The sequence below is a fragment of the Genypterus blacodes genome, unplaced genomic scaffold, assembly GCF_046128005.1.
Source record: "Genypterus blacodes isolate CSIRO-AG114 ecotype Tasmania unplaced genomic scaffold, CSIRO-AGI_Gbla_v1 ptg000156l_1, whole genome shotgun sequence".
Taxonomy (NCBI): Eukaryota; Metazoa; Chordata; class Actinopteri; order Ophidiiformes; family Ophidiidae; genus Genypterus; species Genypterus blacodes.
Genome location: NW_027466957.1, coordinates 9619273 through 9635438, shown reverse-complemented (window position 1 = coordinate 9635438; position 16166 = coordinate 9619273). Strand labels below are relative to the sequence as shown.

The window sequence follows — 16166 nt, the reverse complement described above, 5'->3', positions numbered from 1 at the left end:
CTCCGCAATCAGAGCCATGCAATCCAATAAAGCACCTGGCCCCGACGAATTTCCCATAGAGCTTTTCAAGAAATTCAGCACTAAACTCGCACCCCTACTCCTAGCCATGTTTAATGAATCACTAGAGAAAGGTACACTCCCGCCCACGCTGCATCAAGCTTCAATAGCACTCCTCCTTAAAAAAGACAAAGACCCCACCGCCTGTGGCTCCTACAGACCCCTATCCCTTTTAAACGCGGATGTTAAGATCTTGGCCAAAACGATCGCTCTTCGCCTGGAAAGAGTTGTGCCCGCTATTATTTCGAAAGAACAAAATGGCTTTATTAAAGGGCGACAATTATTTTTTAATAAATAATTAAAAAATTATTTTTCTCAATATTATCCAATCCTCTCACTCTGTATCCTCACCAGAGATTGTAATCTCCCTGGACACTGAAAAAGCCTTCGACAGGGTAGAATGGGAATACCTACTTGCAGTACTGAAGCAATTTGGCTTCGGACACAAATTCAGCAGCTGGATCAGATTATTATACTCATCACCACAGGCCAGTGATGGCCACACAAACAATATTCGTTCAGACTACTTCACACTACAACGGGGGACCTGCCAGGGCTGCCCCCTATCTCCACTCCTCTTTGCCCTGGCCATCGAACCATTGGCCATCTCATTACAAACTTCCACTCTCTTTAAAGGTGTGTAATGACATCGAACACAGACTATGCGGATGATTTGTTGCTCTACCTAACTGACCCCATATCTAGTCTTCCAGCTGTCCTGTCCATCCTTGACACATTCAGCAGTTTCTCCGGCTACAAAATCAACATTGCTAAGAGCGAGTGTTACCCCATTAACACTTTAAGTTTGCAACTCTGCCAAACAGACCTCCCCTTTAACCTCAGTAGCTCGGTGTTTAAGTATGTCGGCATCAATGTGACCGGTTCATTCTCTGACCTCCTGCCCGCCAACTTCACCGCGCTCACTTCAACCCTGAAAACTGACTTTCTTAGATGGAACAGAGTACCGCTCTCCTTAATTGGGAAAATAAACGTGATCAAAATGAACGTTCTGCCGAGATTCCTTTACCTGTTTCAATCTCTTCCTCTATTCCTTCCGAAACGCTTCTTTGACTCGTTAGACAAAATGATCAGCGCCTTCATCTGGGGTGCGAAGCCTCCAAGGATCCGCAAAACACTACTACAAAGATGTAAGTTCAGTTGGGTTCTCGCCCTTCCAAATCTCAAATCCTATTATTGGGCATTCCATATTGACAAACTCCGCTACTGGGTGAATTCCCCTGAGCTACCTTGGTGCAGGCTTGAAGCCCAATCGTGCTCCTTCCCCTCCTCCGCCACTGCCCTGATCTACTCGTCCCTCCCAACCAAGGTCTCCCAATTCACTAAGAACCCCGTTGTTCGTAATACTCTAATGATTTGGTACCAATTCAGGAAACACTTTAAGTTCGTAAATGCCTCCCCCAAGGGTCCAATACGCAACAACCACCTGTTCCCGCCTTCTTTCTTGGTCTCTTCCTTCTCAGCATGGCACCACCAAGGCATACAATGTTTCCTTGACCTGTACTCTGATGGCAGTTTCAACAGCTTCTCCAAGCTGTCAACTCAACTCAGACTACCTGCTAACCAATTATTTAGGTACTTGCAAATCAGACACTTTGCCTGCAGCCAATTCCAAAACTTCCCCTCCCCTCCCCCTCAACTCATGTGGGAAGACCTGCTATCGTTTAGGACTCCCTCAAGTGGGACTATATCTGAGATTTACAGCCGTATTCTGGACCTCGGGGACCTATCTAACTGGAAAACACGGGCTACTTGGGAGACTGAACTTGAACTCCATCTGGACAAAGACTGGTGGGACGATATCATACGCAACCTGCATACTGCCTCATCCTGTGCCCGTCTCGCTCTTATTCAGTTCAAGGTCGTGCACAGGGTCCACTTCTCAAAATCCAGATTGGCCGAAATGTAAACAGACGTAGATGACAGATGTAATAGATGTTCGATGCCTCACTGTAACTTAAGCCACATGTTTTTTCTTTGCCCCAGGCTCTTCAACTACTGGGCGGGTAACTTCAACACACTGTCCACCATATTGGGAATACAAATTCTACCCTCCCCTTATATTGCCATCTTTGGTACTCCGTATGACCTACACCGTTTTAACACCCCACAAAAGGAGATCCTCATGTTCACCTCTTTGCTTGCCAGGCGACGCCTGCTCCTACATTGGAAATCCCTCACCCCTCCCTCTATTTCGCAATGGCTTAAGGATACAATGTACTTTCTCTATTTTCTCGAGAAAAATCAAATGCACTATGAGGAACCACACTGAGAAATTCTATCAGAGATGGCAACCTTTTCTCTCCTATTTCACAGATCTACAGGCTATGCCAGACCAGTGACTGATTACAAGAACACAGATCCGATCCTTTTTATTTTATTTTATCATTTTATTTTGCATGGTTTCGTGTTTTGAATTCATCTGGGCCCCCTCTAGGAACTCCAATGTTATCTATGTAGATGCACGTGTCGAAGGACCCACTAGGAATGGAAAGGCGCAATCGCTTCAAGTTATGGGCAGACAATTTGTCTCCCAGAGATTTGAAATCACCCTTTGGGAATATGTGGAATGGCTTGAGGAACTGTGTCAAAGCGCTGCTACCCTGCCATTGAGATGGTAATTTGGGTCTGAGTTTCATATCTCCACACAACCACCATAGGTCTGCTCTCATGTCAGTGTGGTTCAGAAACCAGGAAGCCAAATAGTTCCTGTGATTGTTGATAGTTTGGGAAATTGTGTAAATGTTGGCCTCTTGCCGTGATTCAAAACAGGTGTAGTTTCCTTTGTAGGCTGTCACTGTCAACAACACATATCCCTCAAATTTGGTTACGGGATTGCAACTGTCAGTTAAAAGTCAATTAAGATAAATTAATAAATGATTGGGTAATTATATATGCCTCCACATTGAATCAAAGCCCAAGAAATTGACAGAACAATGTAAATCCTTTTTATTATTGTTTCCCTCAGCAAAGAGAAGAGGCAACCCGTTGTCAGTGACAGCCTACAAGGGAAACTACACCTGTTTTGAATCACGGCAAATGGCCAAAATTTACACAATTTCCCAAACTATCAACAATCACAGGAACTATTTGGCTTCCTGGTTTCTGAACCACACTGACATGAGAGCAGACTAGATTGCAGACTAGAATGTTCCAGATGGCAGTTTAAGCAATTTATTTACTTTGTGGCACTGGACACCGAAAATAGAATTTATGGAAAAATAAGTGTTTACAAAAGACAGATAAACTGATTTTTTTAAAATCAACATCACTCCAAACCATAGCCAAAACATTAGTTTATATTTAGTCAATGATGATAACATATCTCTACTGTATCAATGCGTGATACAGTAGATCAACAAAGTTAGTAGAGCAGCACATTTTTATAATCCAGCCTGTAACTGCTATTTAATTATCCATTGCACATTAAATGCGTCCTGATCAGTGACTAATAATATGCCACAAAAACCGAGAAGACTGGAGGGGCCTTTACTTTTATTGCTCCCAGTGTTTGTTTTATCTCACACTGCTTTTACACTTTGGTGGATTGGCTCCTGCACACACACTTTGTTTGCACAGCAATAAGCAAGCAATGAGCTGTCGGGTGACTTTAACAACAAGCTACTTCACTGTTTGTTTGAAGTGACGCTACCAAAAATGCCTCTGAAAAATGACTTCTGAGTCATCCTGACTGTCGCCACACCTCCACCAGCTGCGAAAGTGCTCTTCTATCTGAATAATGTAAAAGGCACAATAGAAAACCACATTACATACTGTATCAGTCTCTTTACTGTGTCTTTATACTCACCCTAAAAGAGGTGAACACGATGTTAATGATTGTTAAAACAGGGCACTGCAACTGAAACATTAAATCACATATACACTATAAATAACTTAAATTGTAATTGTTCTACACAACATTTTTGACATGTCAACATATGCCATGAATAAAGGCGGTAATGTGTTCCACCTGGCCTGTCATCCCTGATTCATTTCAAAATACAAAAATTTTGAAATGCACAGATGCACAAACCGTTCTTGCCAAATGTTTGTGTTCACTGTGTTACCAGGGTATGGGTGTCATTATCAAAACAGGGTGCACTTGCAAACTATTGCCTGTGTGTGTGTGTGTGTGTGTGTGCGTGCGTGCGTGCGTGCGTGCGTGCGTGCGTGCGTGTGCGTGCGTGCAAGTGCGAGTGTGTGTCCAAGCACCTGGTAACTGTAGAGGCTGAAGCCTTGTCATCCTGCCTTAAGAAAGCTCACACTGTGCTGGACTCTTGGTACCGTCTCTCACTGATGTCGTCAATAGCACGACAAAGGAAAAAAGCAGAAAAAGAAGCTTAGTAAGGAGTCTGTGTGAGTAAGCATGAGCTGTAGACACAAGGTGTGGTTCATTTGTTTTTCCATTTGCATTCACGCAATTCAGTCTCACTGTCAGGAGAATTCTTTTCTTCAGGCACGAAGCCTTTAGAACACTTGGGTTGAGAATTTACTGCTGCACACAGTTCGTACAAAAGGTTTCTGGTAGCTCGGTAGTCCTAATACTACTGATCCCACCAAAACCTTTTTCACATCAACAAAAGCACTTTCTGCTTCTGGTGTCCATGACAACGGATCTGATGCTGCCATGGGTGTATCTTAAATTAATGCAGTTAAAGGTGCTGTGATTGCTGCATAGTTAGAAATCCAGCTCCTACAAAAGTTGGTCATCCCCAAAAATGACATTGTTTGCTTCTTAGTTCTAGGTTTGGGTGCTTGTAGAATAGCTGTTTTTCTATTTTCGTCCAAATGTTTTCCCTCATGTGACAAGTTACAGTATATCCTAGGTATTTAACCGTACACTGCCATAGTTGCAATTTTTCTTTACTAACTTGATGCCCTTGTTCAGCTAAGAACTTTAGCATTGCTACTGTGTCCGTTTTGCATTCTTCCTTGCTCCTAGATGCTATGAGAATGTCATCTACATAGGCTATGCCAGACCAGTGGCTGATTACAAGAACACAGATCAGATCCTTTTTTATTTTATTTTATCATTTTATTTTGCATTTCAGGCAGTCCAGGACGGGGGGGTGTGGATGCGGGGTTGTATGAATGTGGGGTTGGGTGGGGTTTCGGGGCGGGATGCCATCTCTTTGGTTTTTTTTTCATTTCCTGTTTGTTTGTCCCCTATCTCTCTCTCTCTCTCTCTCTCTCTCTCTATCACAACCTATGATGCCATTTGTTTCTAACCAACATTGCTGTTTGACATCATCCTGTAAGTTCTGTATGTACCCTATGACTTCATTGCAACTCCAGCCCACTTGTATGCTACCTCAGGGTCTATGTATAAAGTTCAACAACAATAGTAGGGATATCACAACCTGCCTCCCTTCTCTCTATCTCTCTCTCTCCTCTTTCCCCTCTTTCTATATAAAAAATGATCTCCAGATCTTAGTGAGAACCCTCTGAGGTACGACCTCGGGGAGACTGACAATTCGGACCCTTCAAACGGAGAGCTGGACTAGTACCCCCCTGTTACTAGGGGAGACTTGCGGATCGAACAACACATATCCCTCAAATTTGGTTACGGGATTGCAACTGTCAGTTAAAAGTCAATTAAGATAAATTAATAAATGATTTGGTAATTATATATGCCTCCACATTGAATCATAGCCCAAGAAATTGACAGAACAATGTAAATCCTTTTCATTATTGTTTCCCTCAGCAAAGAGAAGAGGCAACCCGTTGTCAGTGACAGCCTACAAGAGAAACTACACCTGTTTTGAATCACGGCAAATGGCCAAAATTTACACAATTTCCCAAACTATCAACAATCACAGGAACTATTTGGCTTCCTGGTTTCTGAACCACACTGACATGAGAGCAGACTAGATTGCAGACTAGATTGTTCCAGATGGCAGTTTAAGCAATTTATTTACTTTGTGGCACTGGACACCGAAAATAGAATTTATGGAAAAATAAGGGTTTACAATAGACAGATAAACAGATTGTTATAAAAATCATCAGCACTCCAAACCATAGCCAAAACATTAGTTTATATTTTAGTCAATGATGTTGACATATCTCTACTGTATCAATGCGTGATACAGTAGATCAACAAAGTTAGTAGAGCAGCACATTTTTATAATCCAGCCTGTAACTGCTATTTAATTATCCATTGCACATTAAATGCGTCCTGATCAGTGACAAATAATATGCCACAAAAACCGAGAAGACTGGAGGGGCCTTTACTTTTATTGCTCCCAGTGTTTGTTTTATCTCTCACTGCTTTTACACTTTGGTGGATTGGCTCCTCCACACACACTTTGTTTGCACAGCAATAAGCAAGCAATGAGCTGTCGGGTGACTTTAACAACAAGCTACTTCACTGTTTGTTTGAAGTGACGCTACCAAAAATGCCTCTGAAAAATGACTTCTGAGTCATCCTGACTGTCGCCACACCTCCACCAGCTGCGAAAGCGCTCTTCTATCTGAATAATGTAAAAGGCACAATAGAAAACCACATTACATACTGTATCAGTCTCTTTACTGTGTCTTTATACTCACCCTAAAAGAGGTGAACACGATGTTAATGATTGTTAAAACAGGGCACTGCAACTCTAACATTAAATCACATATACACTATAAATAACTTAAATTGTAATTGTTCTACACTACATTTTTGACATGTCAACATATGCCATGAGAGTGCAGGCTGATCACAGATCAGACTCCATGTAATGTCACCATCTTCATCAGGGTGCAGGTGGACAGCTGCCTTTCCCTGCCCCCATCCCGTCACCAAGAGGCCTGGGCTCTAGCTTGTATAATACTCTGATTGGCTTTTGGCTTGGGCGTGGAAAGGGTCGGCCCACAACATATTGTTAATCATATCACAATCAGCTGTTTTGTACGTTCTACATACTGATCCGACAATCACCTGGAGAGGAAAAGCTGCAGATGTCATAATCTGAAACATCCGTGTAAAATTTTTACATCGAGACCTTCTTCTAAGAAGAAAGCCTTTTATTTTAAAATTTATGGTGTTATAGCTACCTCACTTTAAGGCTACCTAAAGCTATGCTTTAAGAGTTATTGTCGTTTCTACTGTGTCTCATCACGTTTACAACTTGAATTACATCGCAAAGGCAGGTAAGACATTCTTTTCGACGCTTAAATGTGATGCTTAGGGTGTTTTGTGTGAACTGGGCATCAAAGTAAATATCAAACTACATCTGTCCGTGGCAGTGGGAAGGATCTGGTGCATTCCTCACACATCTGACTACATAAAATGTTGCCTTTCATAATGAATCATTGAACCTGCATTATCCAACCTTTGCTTGTTTTTGCCTTTGCCTAGGTGACATCGCCAAAAAACAGGTTTTACTGTAGCACACAGGTGTCAAACTTAAGGCCTGCGGGCCAAATCCGGGTTAGGCCCGCCACGTCATTTTATGTGGCCCGCGAGAGCAAAATAAATGCCTATGCTGCTTATAAGCATAAATTGTCCATAAACTACGTTTCCACAACGCATGTCGATTTTGTGTCCCGCGAAGTGATAGCATCCCGCCACTAAAATGCAGCCTTTCCACATCGGCGTCAGATCAGCGTGATTTTCAGAGGATAGATTCTCTGATATTTTAGTAAATTATTCCTTGTAACGCAGGGGTGCCCAATACGTCCGATCACAACCGTCCGATCGCAATCGACCGGTCGATCGCGAAGGTAATGTGGGTAGATCGCATGGCATTCCAAAAAGAATTTTTTTTTTTGTTTTTTTTTTAGCATATCGTTAAAAGTTAGCCAACAGTCGGCCTCGGCACACTCATGGCCCTCATGTAATGGTCTATGAGAATAAACTAGAGAAGTGCACAAGACAGTGTTGTACAGAACTCAAATGCAAATGCAAATAAAATATCAAATAAAGATGTAAATGAACTGACACCCTATGGTGCTCACTGTATTGGTGCACATACACACACACACATGCCCCCCCTTTTATAGTAACGAGAGAAGAGATGATGATGACGACGAGAAGACCAGAGCCATGCAAAATCATTTTCTCTGCACAAAGGAGACTGTGCATTCATTAGTTATTATTACTGTAATGTTGTAATCTGTTATCTGATTTACTAAGCAAATCACCAGACACGGGGCGAACGCTTAAGACGTCTTAAACAACACTAGATGGCGCTTCACAATTACTTATTCAGGACCTTTAACATTGCACTTTGGATCCAGCTTCTGTGATGACAGAAATGTCCACATAAGTGTTTTTCATTCTAAGTTTGCGGTACTTCTTGTAACTTTGCTGTCTGGCTGACAACCCGCGTCAAGTTGGCACAAATGCAGAAACGAAGCGTTCACGTCAAATAAGTGAAGTTGAACCTGCTTTTTTGGTCTTTTTTGATAATAACAAACTATTAAACTCAAAACACGAGTGTTAGCATATGCAAATTCTAAAATAATTACAGTAAGTGATTAAAAGGTGAATGATTATAGAGATAAAAGTAGTGGATGTGATGGGTATAAAGGTAAATAGGTGGGTGTTTATTATTTGTTATTTCTCTTAAATATTTCAGTAGAGTACACATGAATGTGTCATTTTCAGTAAACAGACCTATATTTTGAAGACACCTTGAAGGAAGGTTATTTAACTGGGTGGAGAGAAACAAAACCCCGGCATTTTTCACCGCGCCGCTGACATCAGCTGAAACCTACAGGGGGAACCAAAGACACGAAGCCCGCAGTTTTCCTTTCTGCTCGTCGTCTGCTAATATTTGTCCACTCCTCGGAGCATCATGGACACTCGGGAGCGACCATTAGCTGCGGATTACACTGCCAATGGCGGCTTCAAAACACCGGAGAAGAAAGTGTCGGTGGTCGGTGGGCAGCTAGACTACATGCGATGGGGAGTGGAAGAAACGTGCCAGTACCTGCGAGTAGAAGGACTCAGAACATGGGAGGATAAGTTTAGAGCTTAGATTTTAAATTATTGGTTGATACATGACGTTTTCATAGTATGCCTTTTTTGACTTAACTATGTCTAAATCTCATATTTGGACTTATTTTTGTGTGCTAACCTGGCTAACAACAACAACACAACTGGTCGCGTGTATGTCAATGTAATATGCAAACTGTTAATAGTAAAAAAAAAAAAGAAAAAAAAAAAACTGTCTAATCTAGACGCAAAAAAAATCACCGGCGTCGGGCTTCGTTACCTGGGGCATGCTGAGCTGGAGAAGATGGGCATAGAGTGAGTGTGTCCCCGCTTTATCCAGGATGATGTTGGGGTGTCAAAGTGTAACACAGCGACATAAATAAGAAGGAGAAACTGCAGCTCCTGAACTTTGTGTCTCTTTTTCACCATTGCTCACTTTTCTCTTCAGGTGTCTCGGTGTTCGCCTACAAATCCTCCACAGTCTCAGGAAGCTGTGGCAGGTTGGAATGGAGTCATACAAGGTGAAACATGGAGCCCACATGCATTGATTTTGGTTATATTTTATCGATATCCTCATGCTAAATTGTGAAGGTGGTGTGAAGGCTATCAGTCTATCCAGGGCTGGCCCTGGGTGATTTGGAGCCCTGGGCGAAAGTGTAAATTGGAGCCCCCTCGCCCCCCGCCCCCTCATTCAAACCAGCAATGACACACAAATAAATATTTTTTCCTTTTTTGTATTTATATTAATAACACGCCACACAACCTATAAAAACTTAACAAAGAATGATAAATAGATAAATAAATAACAGTGCAAAGTAGAGTGCAGTGCAATTGTTTTGTGCAAACTGAAATTATGTCAAATTATGTGAAGTCATGTATGATATTAAAAATTGAAAAACAAAACTAATACAAATCTAGATTTCTTGTAAACTCTGGTGGTCAGTAACATTATTCACACATAACACAAACAGTGTGCAAAAAAGAAAGTCTCTTAACTAACAAAATAACTTTACCATAACAACAAATACTTAAAACTGTACACGCCTGGCCGCCAATAGTCGCATCAAACGACAGCTGCCTGGACACTTCTTGATTAATACTTATAAGTGCAAGTCCATTTAGGCGCTCTTGAGACATTGTGGACCTTAAATAGTTTTTTATGAGCTTAAGCTTGGAGAAGCTTCTCTCAGCTGATGCCACAGTGACTGGGATGGTCGCAGCTATTCTGAGTGCTACCCAGATGTTGGGATAGATCTCCTTGAGTTGTTTTTCCTCAAAGAAAAGTTCCATGATAGTCATTTTGGGTTTTGGCCAGGTGGGAAATGACTGCATCTCCACTACCAGTTGTTGCTCATCTATGTCTGACTGGTCTCCACAGGTCAATGTATTGCACAGTTCTTTGGTTTGTTTTTTTACTTCATCTGGAGGCAGATTGGGAAAGTTGATGAGCACATCGAAGTTATTGGCAACATCACTTATCATCTCTGTTCTCTCCCTCAATGATGCAATGGTCATATCTACAACTGCATTGAAAAAGGTCACCTCCATTTTTTTCATGGCATCTGTTAGGGATTCATCTGGAGCCTCATAAGAGAATTGCCTCTTGGTAGTTCTCAGTCTCTTTTGTTTCAGTGCAGCAACAACATTCATCTCCTCACACAGATCTCATCTCGCATGGGCAATAGACTATCTATTGTGATATGAGAGTTTCCAGGAGCTTGTACCATAAACAGTGTTTCTTGGTGCAAACAAAAGATTTCAGGGTCAGTGACTGAAACTTCACACCCACACAAGATGGGAAAGTGAACATGTCACCACAAAATGTAAACTGTTTTCGTTTCTTCCCACTGGTAGTGACTTATACATTGAGTGTGTTGAGGTGACTGTGTCTGTTTTGTCTCCTTTGTGCTGCCAGGTGTTTAATGATCCCATCCATGGTCATGTGGAGTTCCACCAACTTCTCATCAAAATCATAGACACGCCACAGTTCCAAAGACTTCGCTACATCAAGCAGCTTGGAGGAGCTTCTTTTGTCTTTCCTGGAGCCTCACACAACCGCTTTGAGCACAGCATTGGGTATTTATTCACACACTCTCTGTATGAAAGTGTGTGTTTACAATGGTTATTAGTGGACTAAATCACAGGAATCTGTTTGCAATAAAGGTCCCATGGTCACAGTAATGTGGTATATGTCGGGACAAATAAGTATTGAACACGTCACCATTTTTCTCAGTAAATATATTTCTTAAGGTGGTATTGACATAAAAATTTCACCAGATGTTTTGATATACAGTATATCCAAGTCACAAGTATGGTCGGATTACATTTACATTTGTTTCAGAACTGTTCCAGTTATGGGACTTTTGTTGTGCTTTGTGCTGGTGCAGGGTGGGGCACCTTGCAGGTGAACTTGTGAAGGCTCTGCAAGAGAGGCAGCCAAAACTCAAAATCAAACCCAGGGACATCCTCTGTGTGCAGATCGCTGGTCTGTGCCATGACCTTGGTGAGTGACACACTGGTGACAAGTGAGAATGGAAATTTTGTCATTGTTTTTTTTAAATGTATTTCTAAGTGATATGAAACACAATTCTCTGTATCCCTCCATATCAGGACATGGGCCCTTTTCCCATGTGTTTGATAAGAGTTTCATCCCCAATGCACGTCCAGGATTTTCATGGAAGGTAAGAACGTCTGCCATATTACCAGCACAAACAGAAACTTGGACAGTGTTTGTTCATTTTTTTTTTATATATATATCATAACATATATTTGGCACTTCGCAGCACATTGCCCAATGCCTTTGAGGCACTGATCGAAAAGCCAGAGCTTTGGGCCTATGAGATATTGTATGTGATATCGGGTTATAGAAAGTGACTTGACTTGACTTGAACACTTTATGGCATCAAGGAGAAATTGAAGGAAAAGTCTGTATGAGTCGTGCCAAAAACGAAGTTTGGCACTGACAGATTGGACTCTACCTTACGATACTGTTACAAATTAAACTGCCAAGAAATTGGTAGAGGTGCCACTTCTGCACAAGGAGGCTCCGTCATTTTATTCAAAATATTAAGGTTTTATTGTGTGCTACCCAAATAATGTTGCAAGACAAAATCAGTTAAATAAAGAGAGAATACAGAATATAGACTGTGAACATGTTTTCTTTTTGTCTACATGTACACTAATACAAATACACTACTCACAAAAAGTTAGGGATATTTGGCTTTCGGGGGAAATTTCAGGATGAACCTAAAATGCACTATAACCTTTACAGGTGAACTTAATGTGACCTTCTCTAAACTATTGAATGCACATGTCCAACTGTTCAATGTTTCAGTACTTTTTGCACAACTTGCTGTTCTCTAACAAGGAGCTTAACGGTAAAATTCACAACATGTGTTTGATCCATGAATCGACCAATAAATGTGCAAACCCTTTGTACAAACAAAGGGTTGTCTGGTGACAACAGTGGCTGATGCATAGCGCTCTCCTTGACATCCCCAACATCTTTGCCGGCCATCATTTCTGCTCAAGGTGAATCGACTTTCATCAGAGAACAGCACTGAGGCCCACTGGTCCCTCGTCTAGCGTAAATGCTCCCTGGCCCATGCCAGACGATTTTATTACCGTTGAGCTCCTTGTTAGAGAACAGCAAGTTGTGCAAAAAGTACTGAAACATTGAACAGTTGGACATGTGCATTCAATAGTTTAGAGAAGGTCACATTAAGTTCACCTGTAAAGGTTATAGTGCATTTTAGGTTCATCCTGATATTTCCCCCGAAAGCCAAATATCCCTAACTTTTTGTGAGTAGTGTATATCTATAAAAGAGCAAGTAGGCAACATGTCACTCTGAAACTTATGACCGCAGACCTGTTGACGCAGAAACGTGAGAGATAAGAGGGCCTGTCACATTTGCATAGATAGATGTGTTTCATAAGAATTAGATAAGCTCCTTCTGTTTGTCCTGTTAGTCATTTTGGTTTCATTTTGTGTTTGTAAAGGGCCATGTCCCCATACTAACGTTTCTGGTTGTTACAGCATGAGCAGGCCTCTATCCACATGTTTAACTACTTGGTGGAGAATAACGACCTGGAGCCGGTGATGAAGGATCACCTGAAGCTCCCGGAGGATCTGGACTTCATCAAGGAGCAGATCGCTGGACCCATGGACATCTCCTCATCTCTGAGCATGGAGGTACCGGTCAGTCATACCAACATGACATCAGTTAGTCAGCAGCTACACCAGCCAATTTCATTTTGTGCCCTCATCTCCACAGTGGCCATATAAAGGCCGTAAACAGAAAAAAGCCTTCCTCTATGAAATAGTGGCCAACACAAGAAATGGCATTGATGTGGATAAGTGGGACTACTTTGCCAGGTAAGGCTTAATGATCCCCTACTTTGGCCCCAACACAATTACAATATTCATAAACAAGATTCAGCATTTTATGTACCATTCTGTTTTGTGCTTTTCCTTTCTTAGAGACTGCCACCACTTGGGGATCCAGAATAACTTTGACTACCGACGCTTCCTCATGTTTGCCAGAGTGATTGATGTGGACGGTCAGAAGCAAATCTGCACCAGAGACAAGGTGCTGAAGATTCATTTCTGCTGTAGGATTCAGTCAATTCAGATGTGGATAAAGTAACTAAAGGGGATTGTCTCAACAGGAGGTGGGCAATCTGTACGACATGTTCTACACAAGGAACTGCCTCCACAGAAGAGCCTACCAGCACAAAGTGGGCAACATCATAGAGACCATGTGAGTCCCTCTCCATGCTGCATATGTGTGCCTGATGCATTATTCACTGTGTAGTATGATGAACACTGACCGTGTGGTGGGTTTGCTCATCCAGGATCACAGAGGCTTTTTTAAAAGCAGATCAATTCATCCAGATTGAAGGCTCCGGGAGGAAGATGTTCTCTCTCTCCACAGCCATTGATGACATGGAGGCCTACAGCAAGCTGACAGGTCTACTTTGAGACATATGTCTGTTTTCTGTTTTGCCTATAGTGGAGGATATGTGTTTGTGTGCCTCTGCTGTGATTATTTATACTGTAAATTGTGAAAATCACAGAATGTCTTTGTGAGCTGGATGGTGATCAGCCTCTCTTCATCCTGCAGATCATGTGTTTGAACAAATTCTCTACTCGTCTGACCAGAAACTGGCTGAGGCCAAGCAAATTCTGCAAGACGTCGTCCATCGACGCCTCTACAAGTGTCTGGGCCAGACTCAGGCAGACGAACCCATGACTGTCACCAAGGTGTGCGTTTGTCTTTGTCTTGATGTTTTCTGTCAAAAAGGATTTTATTTTTTCAAACAGCCCCACCCCCCATCCTTCTCTTATGCTCTTTCCGCCCAAAGGAGATGAGTAAGGAGTGGGAAGCTGATTTGGCTAAATCCTTCCCTCAGGGTGGCGTCCAGGAGGTCCAGCTGCAACCGGAGGACTTTGTAGTTAGTGTAAGGTTTGAGTTGAATTGCTTTGATTCTTATGAAGTCCATTTTCTGATCATTGCAATGATTTCATATTCAGTTTTAGTCGTTGAAGCTTTTCCCTTCTACCTGCTCCTGTACCTAGATGAATATATAAACAGGCATCTTTGTCTCCTCCTCCTTCTTTAGGTCGTTGAGTTCAACTATGGAATGAAGGAAAAGAACCCAATAGACAAAGTGCGCTTCTACTCCAAGAATGATCTCACCACAGCCTATCAGATCCCGCAGGAACAGGTATATATATGTATATATGTACATGTATATATGTGTGTGTATGTGTGTATCCCACACACAGACTCTGTCACAGATGCCTTTCTGTCTCTGCTCATGTCATTAGTGTTACATTCATGGCTTTGTTTCAGGTTTCAAGGCTTCTCCCAGTGTGCTTCACTGAGCAGGTGATCAGGGTCTACTGCAAGAAGAGAGACCCCAAGAGCCTGGAGGCAGCCAAGAAGCATTTTGTGCAGTGGTGCATCAACATGAACTTCTCAAAACCTCAGGTAATTTATATATACATGTGTGTATAGTAATTTACAGGCCCTCAATGGTTATTTGGGAAAGTAAAAGTTGCTGTGTTAAGTCCAGAATCGGCCCATGAGCAGGGAACTAGCAATTCCAAAGTTACAATTATCTCAAATATCTCAAACTCTACACAGCTGTCACTACTGCTGCTCTGGGCGACGTAAAACACAAATCTGCTGGTCTAATTCATTTCTTTTCTCACACAGGATGGAGACATAATCGCTCCTGAGCTGGTGGCAGTTTGAGTGAAAACATCTATTTTTCTACCAGATAAATGTTTTCCTGAGGAGGTAAAGGTGGGTTTTACCTCAGAAAAGAAATTACATGACAAATAAATAATAATAAATAAATACAAGGGGTGCATAACTATACTTCACTACTTCAGGGCCTTTTTTATATTGTGTGTTTTTAAATACACAAAATAGATCTTTGTTTTAGTTTGAAATCGCATTATCGCGTTATTTTACTCAGTTCCTCCTCTGTCTTTCTCATTTTAAGTCCTTGTTTGTACCATGTTGGAACCCATGTGTTTCATATCTCATAAGATAATATCAAATTATAATATTCATCCAACAATCATGTTCAACAAAGAGTTCTTCTCAAGTTTTAATAATGTTCTAAGGAGTTGTGTGCATATACTTTGTGTAGTTTCATGATACTGGTGGTGGTAGTCAGGCATTTAAAATGAGTATTTAATCGGGGGCTTTGGTTTGGTTTTTTACAAGTTTATGTTGAATGTTAATAAACTTATTTGGCCCATGTACGTGTTTGAGGTTTTTCAGTTAGTTTGGTGTGTGTGTGCTGCTTTATTAATTGTACTTGTGTTTCCAACAACCTATCCTCATCACTGACTGTGGTTTTTGTTACATCATTGATAATGTTCTGCTACCAAAACGTACCAATTTGGTTAAATTGCGGTTGACTGTTGCACTATTTTCCCTGTGTACAAAAGAAAAATTGTTTTGATGGAACATTATGCAAAATCACCAAAGTGGAGATTACATTACATTACGATCATTTGGCAGACAGGTTTGGTGCCTTGCTCAGGGGCACCTCAGCAGGGACTTGAACTGTTTACATTGATCCATCTAATGCATCATGCTGTTGCTGTCTTATACGCCACTTGCTTAGGGCGCCACCTGCAGTCTAGACACAG

The 16166-nt window shown here is 41.7% G+C and overlaps 1 protein-coding gene across 2 annotated transcripts; it reads left to right on the top strand.

Moving 5' to 3' along the window:
• The first annotated feature begins 9045 nt into the window (after positions 1–9045).
• On the top strand, positions 9046–15771 carry LOC143013528 (deoxynucleoside triphosphate triphosphohydrolase SAMHD1-like). 2 transcript variants are annotated; one of them, XM_076167195.1, is made up of 15 exons: positions 9046–9310; positions 9444–9516; positions 10911–11071; positions 11383–11498; positions 11606–11676; positions 13032–13187; positions 13270–13370; positions 13476–13584; positions 13664–13755; positions 13850–13965; positions 14119–14258; positions 14360–14455; positions 14618–14722; positions 14851–14988; positions 15217–15771. In XM_076167195.1, the coding sequence occupies exons 1-15, from the start codon at positions 9300–9302 to the stop codon at positions 15253–15255; spliced, it is 1524 nt and encodes a 507-aa protein (XP_076023310.1). In that variant the 5' UTR covers positions 9046–9299; the 3' UTR covers positions 15256–15771. The 2 variants fall into 2 exon arrangements, with proteins under 2 accessions (XP_076023310.1, XP_076023309.1); XM_076167194.1 differs by having other exon boundaries at positions 13032–13193.
• The last annotated feature ends 395 nt before the right edge of the window (positions 15772–16166 follow it).